This window comes from Schistocerca cancellata, chromosome 2 (genome assembly GCF_023864275.1).
Source record: "Schistocerca cancellata isolate TAMUIC-IGC-003103 chromosome 2, iqSchCanc2.1, whole genome shotgun sequence".
NCBI classification, from domain to species: domain Eukaryota; kingdom Metazoa; phylum Arthropoda; class Insecta; order Orthoptera; family Acrididae; genus Schistocerca; species Schistocerca cancellata.
Window position 1 is genome coordinate 280,894,057 of NC_064627.1, and position 14,733 is coordinate 280,908,789.

Genomic DNA, 14,733 nt, shown 5'->3' on the forward strand with positions numbered 1-14,733 from the left:
AATTCAAGTCAAAGGGAGCTCTGAAATTACCTACAATCAAACATGTCAGTGGATAGAACAGTCATGGTCCAGGGTGAGAGAAGACATTATTGTTAAATCCTTCAAGAAGTGCAGCATAAATAATGCTCTCGATAGCAGTGAAAACCATTTTGTATGCAAAGAGGACAACAATGATGACAAAGAGGAACAAGAAGAAAGTTCAGATGGAGATTTCCTGGAATTTTTAAAGATCTGTTTGATTTCATAAATTAAGAATGCTTTTTTAGTCTGGCTTTGCAATATAATATATAAATGGTAAAAATGTTACTTAAAACAAATACTTAAAAATTAAGTTGCATCTTAATGTCTGTAGCAGTTTATAGTCTGTAAAACACGGCACTTAATGGTGGAATCCCTTTCAACTCATTACAAACCCACGTGGAACCACTGCTACTTGTCATTGACCACAACCCTGCACACTGCACTTATGAAACAGATGAGAATGGAAAACAGCAGAAGACCTTAAGACTGCCATTTCAATCCCACTGAGGTAATATGAGCACAGGTAAAACTTTACCTTGCTTAGGAACACAGTTTGTTTAAAATTTCATATGTCTTGAGTCTGATGCACACAGCAATCGATAGCATTGTGGTTTCTGCACAAGTAGTACATGCTAGATGTACAGAAAACTTAAGAAACTTAAGCCTACTGTACTAATTTAGAATAATGTGCCATGAAATACCTACATCTCATTATTGCATTACTGTTCAAAAGATATTTCATCTTGTCCTACATATTACTTATGTACGTGGAAATGCAAGTAAAAATTTGAATAAGTAAATTGGAAATAATGATGACTTTGAGTGTGCCTTTGTCAGCTTTTTTCCTGAAGCAGAGAAATATCATTTAGTGTCAACAATGCCATCTTGCATGTCAAGACTTCCAGATGCCACCTATGATATTGTCTTATCATAACCAGAACCAAGTCCAAATCTGAAAGCAGGCAGGGCAGTCAGCGATGTATAACACACAGCACTGAAAGCACATTATCAAGAACACCAATGTACAGCTAGAACTGAACTAAGGTGAACTCCTGGACAGTGTGTGGTATTATTTGTACTAAAATTTTTTCTGATAGTCCCAATTAAGGCAGAGCTACCAAAGTCCACACCAAGTCTCCCGGGCTCTATCTTGCTATACAGTGCTTGGCATTATAATGCTTTGTCTTTCTCCTGGGTGTGCATGTGAGCCACTTGTCTTGCTCCTAGTGTCCAGGTGATGAGGTGTTTCACAACATCATCCTGCTGGTTGAAGTGGGCACAGTACATCTATTTCTGTTTTGGATTTGTGACCACGGAGCAGCAAGAAGAGTGTGATGCCTGTAGCATCTTGAATCACTGGGTTGTTTGTAAATGTCATGGCAGGCAGTATTGTATTCCAATGTCTCAATTATCTCTGACACTAGTCAAACTGAGAACTTTTTTACAATCAGGGATAATCTCAAGCAGTGCTCCATGTTTCACAATATCTTCTATAAGGAACTTGGAAATTTCTGGATCTTCAGCACTTGGCACAGCTTTGGTGATAGCATAACAAGTGAAATAGTCAGTGTGTACTATTATATTATCCATCAGCTCCTACTTGTGAATTTGGGAACCTCCCCATGAGGTAGATTTCTATATTGTGGAATTGTGCTCTGATGATGGATTTGGTACCACAGTTAACATTCGTTACAGTTTCCCACTCCCACATAATGTCTAATGGATCAGTAGAGATCTGCATCTGTTTCTGTCTAGCATTTTCATGAATCCCGCAAGACCAGATGTTGGAGTGTCACGGAAATACTTCATGCAAGTTGGATGTAGATGAACTGGGATGAAGGGCAATCATTTCCACTCCATTGGATCTTAGTTCCCCTTATGCAATGCTCTATTCATTAAATGAAATTCTCCTTTGATCAGTTCTTTCTCCTCCAATGATATTATGGTTTTCAGCTGTGCTGTATCTTTCCTCTGTAAAGCAGCAGCATAATTTAATGTAGTGATGACCAACATTTAATCCATGGTGCTGTGTTCCATGAAAGATTCCTTGAAATGCACTTGGCATCCTGATATATGCATCTGCTACCATGTACCACCACAACACCCTACACCTGAAGCCTCAGTTCTTTCTCGCCAGTTGATGCAGTGGGTCTTTCAGCCTAGTCAACCAGCATAGAGAACGGTTGTGCATCACAATGGTGAATGGTTTGTCGAATGAATATGGTCAAAACTTGTTGGTGGCCCAGACAACTGCAAAGCATTCTTTCTTGGTTGTAGAGTAATTCATTTCAGACCTAGACAGTACTCTGGAAGCATAAGCTATCCAACCATTTAAAGCAATGAAGCAGGTCATTCGTCATATGTTCGAAGGCGGCTGGAGCATTATACAGTCCAAATAATACAAATTTCATAGAGGCCATCAAGACTTTCCCAGTCAACCTCAATTCTCCAGTAGCCTGCTGGAAGTTTGTAATTCAGAAATAATTTTTATTCTTTCAAACAGTCTAGGGTGTCATTAATGCGTGGCTGCAGGCAGACATCTTTCTTTGTGATTTTGTTCAATCATTGATAGTTGACGTAGATGTTCCACATGCCATCCTTTCTCTTCATAAGGACACAGGTGAGGATCAAGGACCCTCTGGAGGTTCAATGATGTCATTTTGCAGCTGGTGACACTCTAGATGAGTGCTAGTTTATTGGTGGATGACCCCAGTGTTCATATGGTGTTTCATCATGAGCCGTTTGGTCTGTCTTTTCTCCACTCTGGATCTGAAAGCATTTGAAAATTGATGCATAAAAGCTATCACTCACTGGTACTAGTCCTCAGTCAGGCCACATATTATGGACCATTCAACAGCAGCTTCCTCCCCAATATTGTTCTTTTGGAGTATCATTTTTTGTCGATGACAGTAACCTGCCCTTCGAGGGATGATTTAGCTGCCTGTATACAGAAACATTTAGGTGTGAGTTGTGGCTGCTCATGTCAGTGATCCAAAGTTTGTCTTTACCAGCTACAGTGCTTATTATTGTCACTGGCATGTAGATTTTTTTCGTGAGACTGGGTATATTTTTCAACTGACAAAAGATTTACTGTTTAACTGAGCATCTCAGTCAGTGACTGGAACATGTCATTAGGTGTTTTAGCTGGGAAGCTGACTCACTAAGAGTCTTTGCACTCCACCACACATGGTTCAGTGCCTTACTATTTTTCTCTTTGGTAATAAATAATTACCAGTATTAATATGTGTAATGTATTGTAGACATGCTACAAACTGTGTGATTGTTTTCTTCATTTCATGGTCTACACAGTGACTTGACAGAGGTAGAGTGTGTATGACAGACAAGTTTGCAGCCACATTGACTGCCAGACTACACAAGATGATTTCTTCAACCCAGTAAAGATTCCTCTGAAAATCATTATTGTCACAAGAAAAATAAAGAATATGTAATATGTTATAAAGCTTTGCATCAGTTCTGAATTAGCCGTGGTTGGTGATGCATGCACACTGCTTGGTTGAAAATGGCGACAATAAAATTTTTTGAAATATTGAAGAGAATATAAATGTGTTTGTGTGATGATTTATTTACCAAATACTTACCAATACTTAATTGAAAATACTTGGAAATACTTTTTTATCAAAATATGAAAAAGAAGGAGTCTGTTTATCTTTGGTTTTCGAAATATGAGAGTTGTCAGTTTTAAGTGTGAAAATTGGTATATACTGAAATGATACCAGCAAGGTAATGACTTCCTTGAAATGTGATTAAATTTATCATTGAGAGAGTGATTAGAGTGATACCAAACTGGAAAATAATAGCATTTAACTAAAAATAATTAATTGGTGAGAGATTGTTGCACTCACTGAAGCAGTAGTATTTCTTAACTTTGGTAATTATTGCAAACAGAATCAACAGTGCTATACCAAACAATTTGAATTGATGCACTTCTGCAATATGAAAAGAAATTATTTGGTGCCCAGAGTCAGGTTGCCTGAGCAGCACGTATCTGTTTAAATAACTTTTTATTGCTTTGTATGACAGGTGCGTATGATCTTTGGTGCATAAGAGAGTCCTGTTGAGATGCAGCTGTACATAAAAGATACATACATAATATGTATCAATAACACTTCTTTGTCCACATAAAAGGAGGTCATGCCACTGCAGTATCGATGACTTCAGGACAATGATAAATAACTGTCCTGAGCAATCTTTGGTGCGTGTGCTTGTTGGAATAGTTTTGTCAGTATGGAACTCTGAACTTCCACAGTCAATGGCCACTTGTAATGCCTGCAAGGAGGAACATCTGAAAATAACATTATGCGTACGTGATGACAAAACAACAAAGTGCCATTTTCTGTCATTGATAGTTATTCTTGCAATATGTTTTCCTGTCAGCTGGATGTATTTTCTTCTTTAGATGACAATGATAAGCATCTGACATTATAGAGAAGGAAATGCTTGAGACAACTATCACCCAGACAGTTTGGCTGTTGTGATGATGTCAGTGAGATTCCCTGCCATCTTGGTAGATTTACATCTTTGTGGTGGCTTCACATCCGTGGGTGATTGCCTCACTTAATTTTCCTGAGGCTGGCAGCTAGGCGAGTGGCTGGTACTTCTGAACAATGACAAGGAATAACTATGGCCCGTTGGAAAGTGACCTTGTCTAGGGTACTATGATAGGCTTTATTTCAAAGGTTGACTGTAATCATTTGAAATTGACTGGTGGGAATAAAACTGTTGTGATGATCAACATTTTATACCACCTCCTGACATATCTGGATATCATCTATGGCTGCTGCCTGTTGCTTGCTCAGTCAGACAGTTTGGGTTGTTATAAAATGTTGTATTTCAAGTTTGCCCCCAGCAATTTGCTGAGTAGTCAGAGAAATTATTAATTCAGGGCTGGACTACTATCATGGGATAGTAAAATATTTGGGCTGTCACCCTAGGCCGATAACTCATACTCAGTGTACCCAGGTTGCTACTGGCCAACTGATTGAAAAAACAGATCACCCCAAGCATAGTAAGTGCCAGAAGAATATAAGAAAACCACCACAAGTATATAAAAGTCCATGCCCTGGGAGAACATTAGCAACATCTCCAGAAAAGTTTGAGTGATAAAAAAGTCTGTGACTAACATTCAACACGATAAGATCAATGTGTGCATGCTTCTCTCACAATCTGTTAACATACATTAAAAATCTGTGTACCATTATCATTTAGCTAATGTTCCAATGGAAGTATGCTCACAATTATAATCACGAGAACAGGTTCATGGTGTTGGCATTAATGAAAATCTGTGGCTCACTGCATAAATTAATGTTTATTTCTGACTGCTTATGGATATTGTTTTGTTAACTTTTATATTGTGAATAACAGGACAGGTGGTAATGATGTGTTATGTTATTTTGATGGACTGTGACTTGAAAGACAATTAAGCCCACTACCACTAAGTATTGAACTTCTGTTAATCAACTGTTGCAGTTACTGTACTGGGAATGAGTTAAGTGGACAGTAAATTAGTGTTAGGTACAAGGGAACTGTATAATAATGACATGAATGGACTGTGTAGACTTGCTACTGCTGAATGCTGCTTATAGCATAGAAAGGTAAGCTCGCTTTAGTTACTTGTTTAATGACATTATTTGGAAGAAAATTAGGACAGTTTCTGCTAAATTAAACAGCAGAATAACACTTGAAGAGTTTTTAATTGATAGAGACTGCCCAGCACTCCATAAGAACATGTGAAATTGTGAAAAATTTAACCCAAGCACATTGTGTTTAACCCAAGCACATTGTGTTTAACCCAAGCACGTTGTGTGTGTCATTAAACTATGTGACTACCAAGAAGAAACAACTTCTGGCTATGAGACTTCAATTCTGCAGATGCCTCTAAGAAACTTCAAAGTGCTTCAGAAAAATACACATTTTTACACAATTTATGTAGCAGAACACTGACACACGTGTTATTATTTTTGGTTGAAGTTGAGCAAACACAACAGTCTTCTTTGTGAGATAGGGCCCTTTTCAACATCAATGATTTTTCTTGGAGAATAAAAATTCCAAATGATTTCTTTGGTTTAAAGGAACACATTTCTCAAATAAAAACTATGTTTTATTCACAGTTTTGGAGTGACTCACTCATTGCTTCCTAGAATTGAATGACCACAAAAATTATAGCACATTAAACTAAATGAATACTCTGCAGAGACATCAAAAGCTTTGCTTCCTAGAATTGAATGACCATAAAAGTTATAGCACATTAAACTAAATGAATACTCTGCAGAGACATCAAAAGCCTAGTGATTTTTCACTCTTTACATTACTGCTTCACTAGTTTCATGCTGTAATGTGTTGGTTAGAAGGTAGTTTCATCTTTGAGGCTTTCTTTTAAATTACATATTCAGTATTTTTGCCCTTCCAGGCATACTGGCTGTTAGTTCCTCACATTTAGTAGTGTCTCTGAAATAGGTTGTAACAATACTACACAGTTGACTTTTCTGGCAATTTGCATCACAGCCTGATGCCAAACTTGGATCTCCCTCTTTCACAGAGTATCTGAAACAAATTTGATTAATGCAGTATTATTTTTAAAAACATGTAATTTAGATACAAGGTATGAAGGCAACATCAAAATTCATTGGATAAACAGCATACCAAATGACAAAAATTTACTTTAAATACCAATTTCCATCTATTTTTTCAGCATGATAACAGTATTGTTGTTGATGACTTTAAAACCAAAGTAAAGATGATTATGGATCAATAACATGTACAGTGAAATACAATTATGCCTACTTAAAGAATATCTAGGTTATCTTCTGTTTCAAAGAAAACTTTGAAGTGACAAAGACAACACATTTACAATACTTTTTTTTTAATATGCTTGTTATTGAACTGAACTAGTAACTTCATTAAAAATATTACCTTTTTCTCTCAGAAACAAGTAATAATTCTCAGAGGGTAAAAACTAAAATGGTAACCAGTGCCTTTATGCAAATGATGGGACAATGAGCTTTTGGGCTGTTATGTTAAAGATTACAATGATTGAGACAATTCATAGGAAGCATATGGACATTTAGCATTTTGACTGCCAGTACCTCAGATAAAACATTTTGAGTTACGGTACCATCTTTTTTCACGCTTCTACATTTCTTTTCCTAATTGCAAAAAAATGTGTGTATAACACGTTATCTATACATCAATAATAAAATTACAAGAAGAGGAAAGTGTGTTTTTGCTACTTTGATATGACAAGGTTTACTTTAAGATGACTTACGGATGGCAGAATAAAGTAGCAGTGCAATAAACATAAGAATCTTGCCTACTACAGAGAACACTTTCTGTGTGTTGCGAGAAATACCTCTCCATAATTGTAACAAACTGGATCAGTTTCTAGAAGCTTTGCTGACCAACAGCCATGGTAAAACCATTATCTCAATGAGGTAATAAAATTAGACCTGGAGTTGGGAGTGGTTTAACTCTGAGTATGATGAAGATCAGTGTATCCTAATCTGCTAACAGCATTTGGTGCATGGGTCTCTATTCCAAGCATGAGTCATGAATCCAGAGAAGACTTTCTTGAAGGATTAGGGAGGACAAAATCTCTGTATTCAGTAACTGAGGTAAGTTCATAGTGATTTTGAAAACTGCATCTAAATTATGTTTGCAGTATCTCACAAATGAGCAAGCCTTCTTCATGTGAGGAATCAAAAGTTTTATAGGAGGGGCGTTTGAAAAGTCTGAGAGATGGCACCACCAGCACATATTGAGGTCAAGTTTAGTTAGTAGCATCTTTGGAAACAACACACACCATGTTTCAGCCATATTGGTCTATTTCTTTGTGTTTGGCATTTGTGTGAATCAAGGAAGTCGAGTGATTGTCAAAAAATGGACAAAAAAAGAATTTCGTGTGGTGATTAAACATTACTTTATGAAAGGCAAAACGCCTCAGGAGACTAAAGAGGAGATTGATAAACATTACAGTGACTCAGCACCTTCGATTAGAACAGTTTATAAGTGGTTTCAAAATTTTTGCAGTGGTCATATGGGGACAAGTGATGCTGAATGCTCTGGATGCCCTGTGGAGGTTATGGCTCAATAAATCATAGATAAAATCCATGATATGGTGATGGATGACAGAAGAGTTAAGGTGCATGAGATTGCTAGTGCTGTGGGTATCTTGAATGAATGGGTACACAATATTAAACATTTGGACATGAGAAAGCTATCTGCAAGATGGGTTCCGTGATTGCTCATGCTTGACCAAAAACGGAATCATGTGAAGTGTTGCAAGGATGGTTTGCAGCTGTTCAGGAAGAATCTGCAGGACTTTAAGCTTCGTTTCGTCACTGTGGATGAAACATGGATATATTACTATACTCCTGAGACCAAACAAAAATCTAAACAATGGGTTACCGAGGTAGAAGCTGCAACAAAAAAGACGAAGACCGTTCCTTCGCCCGGAAAGGTTATGGCGAATGTCTTTTCGGATTTGCAAGGGATAATCCTCATTGACTATCTGGAAAAGGGTAAAACTATTACAGGTGCATATTATTCATCATTACTGGACCGTTTGAAAACCAAGCTGCAAGAAAAACGCCGCGATTGGAGCACAAAAAAGGCCTTTTCCATCACGGCAATGCACCAGCACACACCACAGCTGTTGTGGTCACAGAATTAATGGAAATAGGATTCCAACTCATTTCACATCTCCCCTATTTTCCAGACTTGGCTCCCTCAGACTACTATTTGTTCCCCAATTTGAAGAAATGGCTGGTGGGACAAAAGTTTTATTCAAACAAGGAGGTGATTGCAGCAACTAATAGCTATTTTGCAGACTTAGACAATTCGTACTATTTGGTAGGGATCAACAAATTAGAACAGTGTTGGATGAAGTGTATAAGTCTAAAATGAGACTATGTCAAAAAATAAAAAAGGTTAACCCAAAAAATGTAAGTAGTTTTTATTTTTGCACAGACTCTCCAAATATCCCTCGTATATATTAACCCCTTAATGATTTTTTTCAAATTATGTCCCAAAACATAATATTTTTTAAAAACATTCTGTAATGAATAAAATTACACATAGACATATAAAGACAGTTTTTAATGCATTAAAAATTTTTGAAGATCACCAATAATAAAATCATGTTTATACTCATGCACTGGACTTAGACTAAAATAACCTGAAGCTTGAAGTCATTTTTTAGTTTGTGTGTAGCTATGGAGCCTAACCATGTATTTCACATTGGTTTCCTGTGAACATAAATCTTGGAGGAGCTGGCTGGAGCACAGTGAATGTGTTTATCTTGTAGCACTGATGAGCACCTGTCACTCAGCTGACGAACTATTGTCAGTTTCAGTCTCTAATGAAGTAACATCACATTCTTCTTCACTTTCTGAGCTGCTAAATTCAGTGTCAAACTAAGGATACTATAGTAACACTTTTTTGAAAGCACTGTCTACACAACAATATAAGAGAGAGTCTGAAAGCATGTATTTTGTTGTCGAGTATCCAAAGCTGCACACAGTGAAGATATCTATTGACAAGCAAAACACAACAGCCAGGCTATAAATGTAGTACTAGATGTTCTTTAGTGGCCAAATATAACTATCAGTGCTGAGATGGATATAAGTGGGGTTTTACTTTTTTGAAGGTTTCTTCTTTAAGTTGCCCGAGTATGCTTTGGATTTTAAGTTCCACTCAAAATGATAAAAATGAGAGCACTCAGGGTTGTATGTTAAGGGGTTAATTGCTAATACATGTATTTTCATTGTTTCCTTTGAGCTTCTTCCAAGTACAGGTGGCGCTTTGCAGCTTTTGCTGGTAGCTTGGCACTGTAGTCTTGTCAGGTAGCAAACACTGAATGCATAATGTGACCCATCTCTTAGAAGATAGCTTTGTAAGAATCCAAGAAGGTTCCTAAATTACAAACCAAAGAACGCCACTTACGCTCTTGTAATATTATTATGTTCAATGTCTTGAATAAATTACTGTGAATTAAATAAGTGCTTAGGAATATTAACTTTGCACTCCAAAAATATCTGACCTTGCCTGCTAAAGATGATGTTCATTTGGGAATTACCTAAGTGCATCTTGTTTCCATGCTAGGGAAGGGTATGAATTTTATCACTCTCATCTACCCTAGACCTGGGTTACTCTATATATCAGTCTGTTATTGCAACCATGATTTCAGGAGGGGGGAAGGGGAAATATCACAATCTAGCTCAAGGTTTACATATTAATTTTTTTCTGTTTCATATTCAGCTATTAAATATCACTAAATCGTAAGTCCAAGATAAGATTTATGGGTAGTATATTTATTTACCAAAGTCACATTTTCTGACACTTTATGACAGCAAATTGTACTGAAATATGTAATTTGGAGAAATCCTTAATGCTGCACATGTTAGCTGTGCTGCATGCTCACATGTTTTGTGTTTTCAATTCTAAACTTGAGATGTTTAATGCTTTGTGTGAGACCAGATTGCAGGATTTATGAATTCACACAAGGAAACAGTGATGTTTCTATGATGTCATAGGTCTCGTGCTATGATTGTGATTTTTGGATGAATAAATAAATATTGAATTGTGGTCAGATAAGGCCCTGACACAGAAAACAATCTTAATTCACTGGTTCACTACCATGTTCACACAATAAAACAAAGACATTCCTGAGAGAGAGCTCTTGGGGGCTGTATGTGCATAACATCTAATATTACAGAACATACTTCTCTTAAATTAATAAAATAGTCCCAGAATAATTTAGAAAATGCAATGTGGTGGTGGGGGTGGTGGGGGGGAGGGTGGGTAGGGGTACGGGGGGGTGGGGGGGGGGGGAAGTTGTAGAAAGAAGAACGCAAACTTATAAATTTTGATACCATAAGTTCACACCACTATGTATGGGGTATCCCATTTATCTGATGACCACCTGTGCCGTGGAATAGATGCCGGGTAGTGAGTGCTCCATTGCCCAGTGATTAGATACCGTGTTGCCCATCTACTGCTGCAGTACATGACTACATTTAAAATACAAGCAAATAAATTTTGTACTCAGCCATGTCATGCAAGGAGATGCTGGAACTGCCTACCATTATTTTCCATGCATTTCTAACATCTACTCAAGACATTATTAATCACATGATGTAATTCTCACTGAGATATTGAATTAATTAATTCACAGATATTATCCTTCAGTTCCTCTATTATGTGAGGATTTGTTGTGTACACTTTGTCCTTCAGTGCACCCCATAAATAAAAATTGCACGTAGTTAAATCAGGACTTTAGTGGGCCACCTATTGTTACTAATCACTCTTTCATTGAAGACATCATGAATTGCATGCTAACAAACATTGGCCTTATGAGCCCTTGCCGAATCCTGTTGAAAAGTGCAAAGCTTCATTCTCTTTCACCCAGTTCATTAAGAAATGGTCACAAAATGTTGTGCACCTGTCTTTCACTTGTAACTGTGTCATTAAAAAAAAATGTGCCTATTATTTTGTCACCACTAACTGTGCACCACACCCCTATTTTCTGATCATGAAGGGCTTTTCTCGTGAAGCACAACAGATCTACATGCGCTCCTGTACTGACAGTTTTGGGAATTAACATACCTGTATAAATGGAACCAAGCCTTGTCTGATAACAGAATTAGGTAAGGATCCATTTCAGCATCATGCACTTGTTTTAAAACTCATTCACAAAACTTAACCTTCTGCACAAGATCATCAAGTCTTGAACTACTGATACCTTATAGGGCCTTAGCCCAAGCAGCTTAGCACCTCTTTGTATAGAGGTGCACAATATTTGTGTATGCTGTCAGAGATCCCTAAGAGACTTTTAGGGGAATTTTCCAGGCAGTAAGCAATGTCATCAAGATGAGCTTCTGGGAGCACTGTATGTTGTCGTTTACACTTCTTGTGTTGAACACTTCCTGTTTCATGAAATTTATTCACTAATTTGTGAACTGCATCATGACTTGGAACTTGAACACCAGGAAACTTCTGTTCAAACAATGTCTGAATAATATGAGTGGACTCTGCATGCACATACAAATCGTATATAAACATGTATTGTATAACTGAATAATTTGCTCTTGCCATTTTTGCGTTTGCAAACTTCACTGTTACACTCTTGATGCCTGTTTCACTACTCGAATAATGCTGGCCAACAAGGTGCTTTTGTCTGTATGACCTTCAGGCTATAACCCACAAAAAATGTTGGTGGTAAGGGGGGGGGGGGGCATAGTGTGGTCCCGCAGGACCCATTCGACCAGCAAATGCAGTTTCCATGGCTGGTGTGCATTACCCCAGGCAAACAGTCATCAGGTAAATGGAACACTCTGTATTACACTGCCTTAAACTTCTGTGTCTGTGTGTCTTATATGATTCTCTAATTGCTGACATGTCAAGAATGATGCGTGTCTGATGCAGCTTCAATACACCACTGTCTTAAAATGGCATACTTTCATAACACACAAGATATAATATGAATACAATAAAATACAAAGATGCTTTACTCAGCAGTATGATAGTTCTCTTCATTTCCTTCAATAAATTGTACCAGTATTGACACATTTTCAATGTGCTAATGTATTGAAAAAGCATGATCTCATAGTATGTAAGTTATAAAAAATAACTCACAATACATGGGCTTCAACTTGTGAGTCCAAAATCCAGTATGGCATGTTCTAAGTTTTGCATGTGATGTAGAATGGCTAGACTGAAGAGACCTGCCTACAGGGAGACCAATAAGAGCTGCACTCTGTGGAATCCATGCCCCCAATCCTCTGCTACACTGAGCTTAACCAGCACTGAATGTGCAGCTTAACTACTGCCTATTAAAAAACCATCAGTCAGTATCATCAGTTCCTTAACACTGACTGTCATTATGTAAATTCGTGTGGGAAATATTTGAAATTTGTACTGCTTCATCTCAGAGACTATAACTACAAGCCACTCATAAAATGATACTTAGAAAGATAAAAGATGATTGGTTTACAACACTGTGTGACAGTCTTACAACTTACTGAAGGAGAAAATAAAAAGTTAATGTAAAGACCTGGGCCCTCACAGTCTCATCATCTCAACAGCAGTAAACCAATAATTTCTTGTTATAATCATTGTTCATGCAATAAAAGGTTTGTGGTTGAGGTTGAAAAGCACTGTGATGGATTAAAGAAGACACTGATTAAATCCAAAGTGGCCTACTTTACTACAAATTATCTGAATTTGTACCACATTTACCTGGGTGTAAGAGGCTCTTTCTTCTTTTCTTTTTCTTGTTTTTATAAAAAGAAAAAAGAGGGTCCTTGAGAAAAAATTATTTTTAACAAATTCTGACTGATGAAAATTACAAACTGTTTTTCTGAAATAAAGTATCTGCCTAAAACATTAGCATTATATCCATTCTAAACTTAGACTAGTCACTGATTGCCTACAATTTGATAATGCTAGGAATAATAAAATAAATAAAGAGAAACTGTTTACATTAATTTTTGTCTTCACTACCTGTTTTGCTTACTAAGTCTGTCACCTGGTGTATCACTATTCTTAAGCATCACTGTCCTCCTAATCACACAGTGATATTTATATCATTGTTGTCACAAATATTTGCCTGTTCCCTCTGAATATGTCATGGTTTCTGAAGCAGCAATTACAGTGAGACCTGAGAGCAAAGCTGTTTCTTTTACTGAATACATGTATTGTACCTTCCATGATTTTACCTTCATCTACCATCTATATGACCCACAATGCTTTCACTATTAAAAATTAGAGTAGCTCTTTACAAGTCCTCAAATAGTTCATGAAGGATGAAGACTGAAAGACTGCAGCCACAGCCAGATCAGAACTATATGTAGGTAAAGAATATGCATCAATTGTGGAACTGATTGATGCCTATAACAGGGGCATTACTGTCCATACTGCAGGACTCATATCATTCTCTTTGTCTTTTTCAAGTAGCACTCTATTCATGAATAATGTGAGCAGACTACACTGCAAAACTGGAGCTTCAGTCTCTTAAAGCTTTTCTCCTGCAGTTCCCAACTCAGTATGTTATCCAACAATTCTGTATAGTAGCACCTCTGGGAGAAGGGTTTGACTGATAACTGACTTATTTCAAGTTAGCAAAGCTGTGCTAATGTTGGCCTACCTAGTAGCTGAAATTGCATGCTAATTAGAGTTACAAATATTTGAGAATTAGTGAGAGAAAAGAACCATCAGACTGTAGCTGGAAGACTGCTGGTGGGTCAAGTTTATCTTACCTGGTAAGAAAATCGCCAATAAAAGGTAAACAAATCTTGAATGACTCTAAGTCCAAGACACACACTTAACATGTTAGGTGATTCAATATTGATAAGCATTTCGTTAGAAAGATGAAGTTTCGATATTGTATGCGTACCTTCATAATGGTTGAAATTCATTTTCCAAGATCTATATTTTCCAAAGTATTACATGTACAAATATGATTGATGCATTACTAGAACTGTAAACTAATCAACTTTGCATTTTGCACTTGACGAATGTCCTACAAGTGCCCCTCTGCCCACACAACACAAGCCCAAGTGGTAGTCAAGTTCATCCATGTCCTGTCAATGGTCATCACCACAGCATTGATGCATTCTCTGAGTTGTTCCAGTGTTCATGGCGAATGGGGAATCCTTAATATACTCTTAAAGGAAAAAAGCCACAGGGTGTTAGGTAAGG

At 37.2% G+C, this 14,733-nt stretch overlaps 1 protein-coding gene across 4 annotated transcripts in view; it reads right to left on the reverse strand.

Annotated features, from left to right (window-relative positions):
- LOC126161620 (sphingomyelin phosphodiesterase-like) overlaps positions 1-14,733 on the reverse strand; it is a 361,860-nt gene that overhangs the window by 185,306 nt on the left and 161,821 nt on the right. The window contains exon 10 of one of the 4 annotated variants that reach the window (XM_049917581.1): positions 5,933-6,582. The exons of 2 other annotated variants lie outside the window; for them this stretch is intronic. In XM_049917581.1, the coding sequence (XP_049773538.1) occupies positions 6,420-6,582 (163 nt within the window). In that variant the 3' untranslated portion in view covers positions 5,933-6,419. Of the gene's footprint in view, positions 1-5,932; positions 6,583-14,733 lie in introns of those variants that run through there. One more of the 4 variants, XM_049917577.1, reaches the window with a different exon arrangement.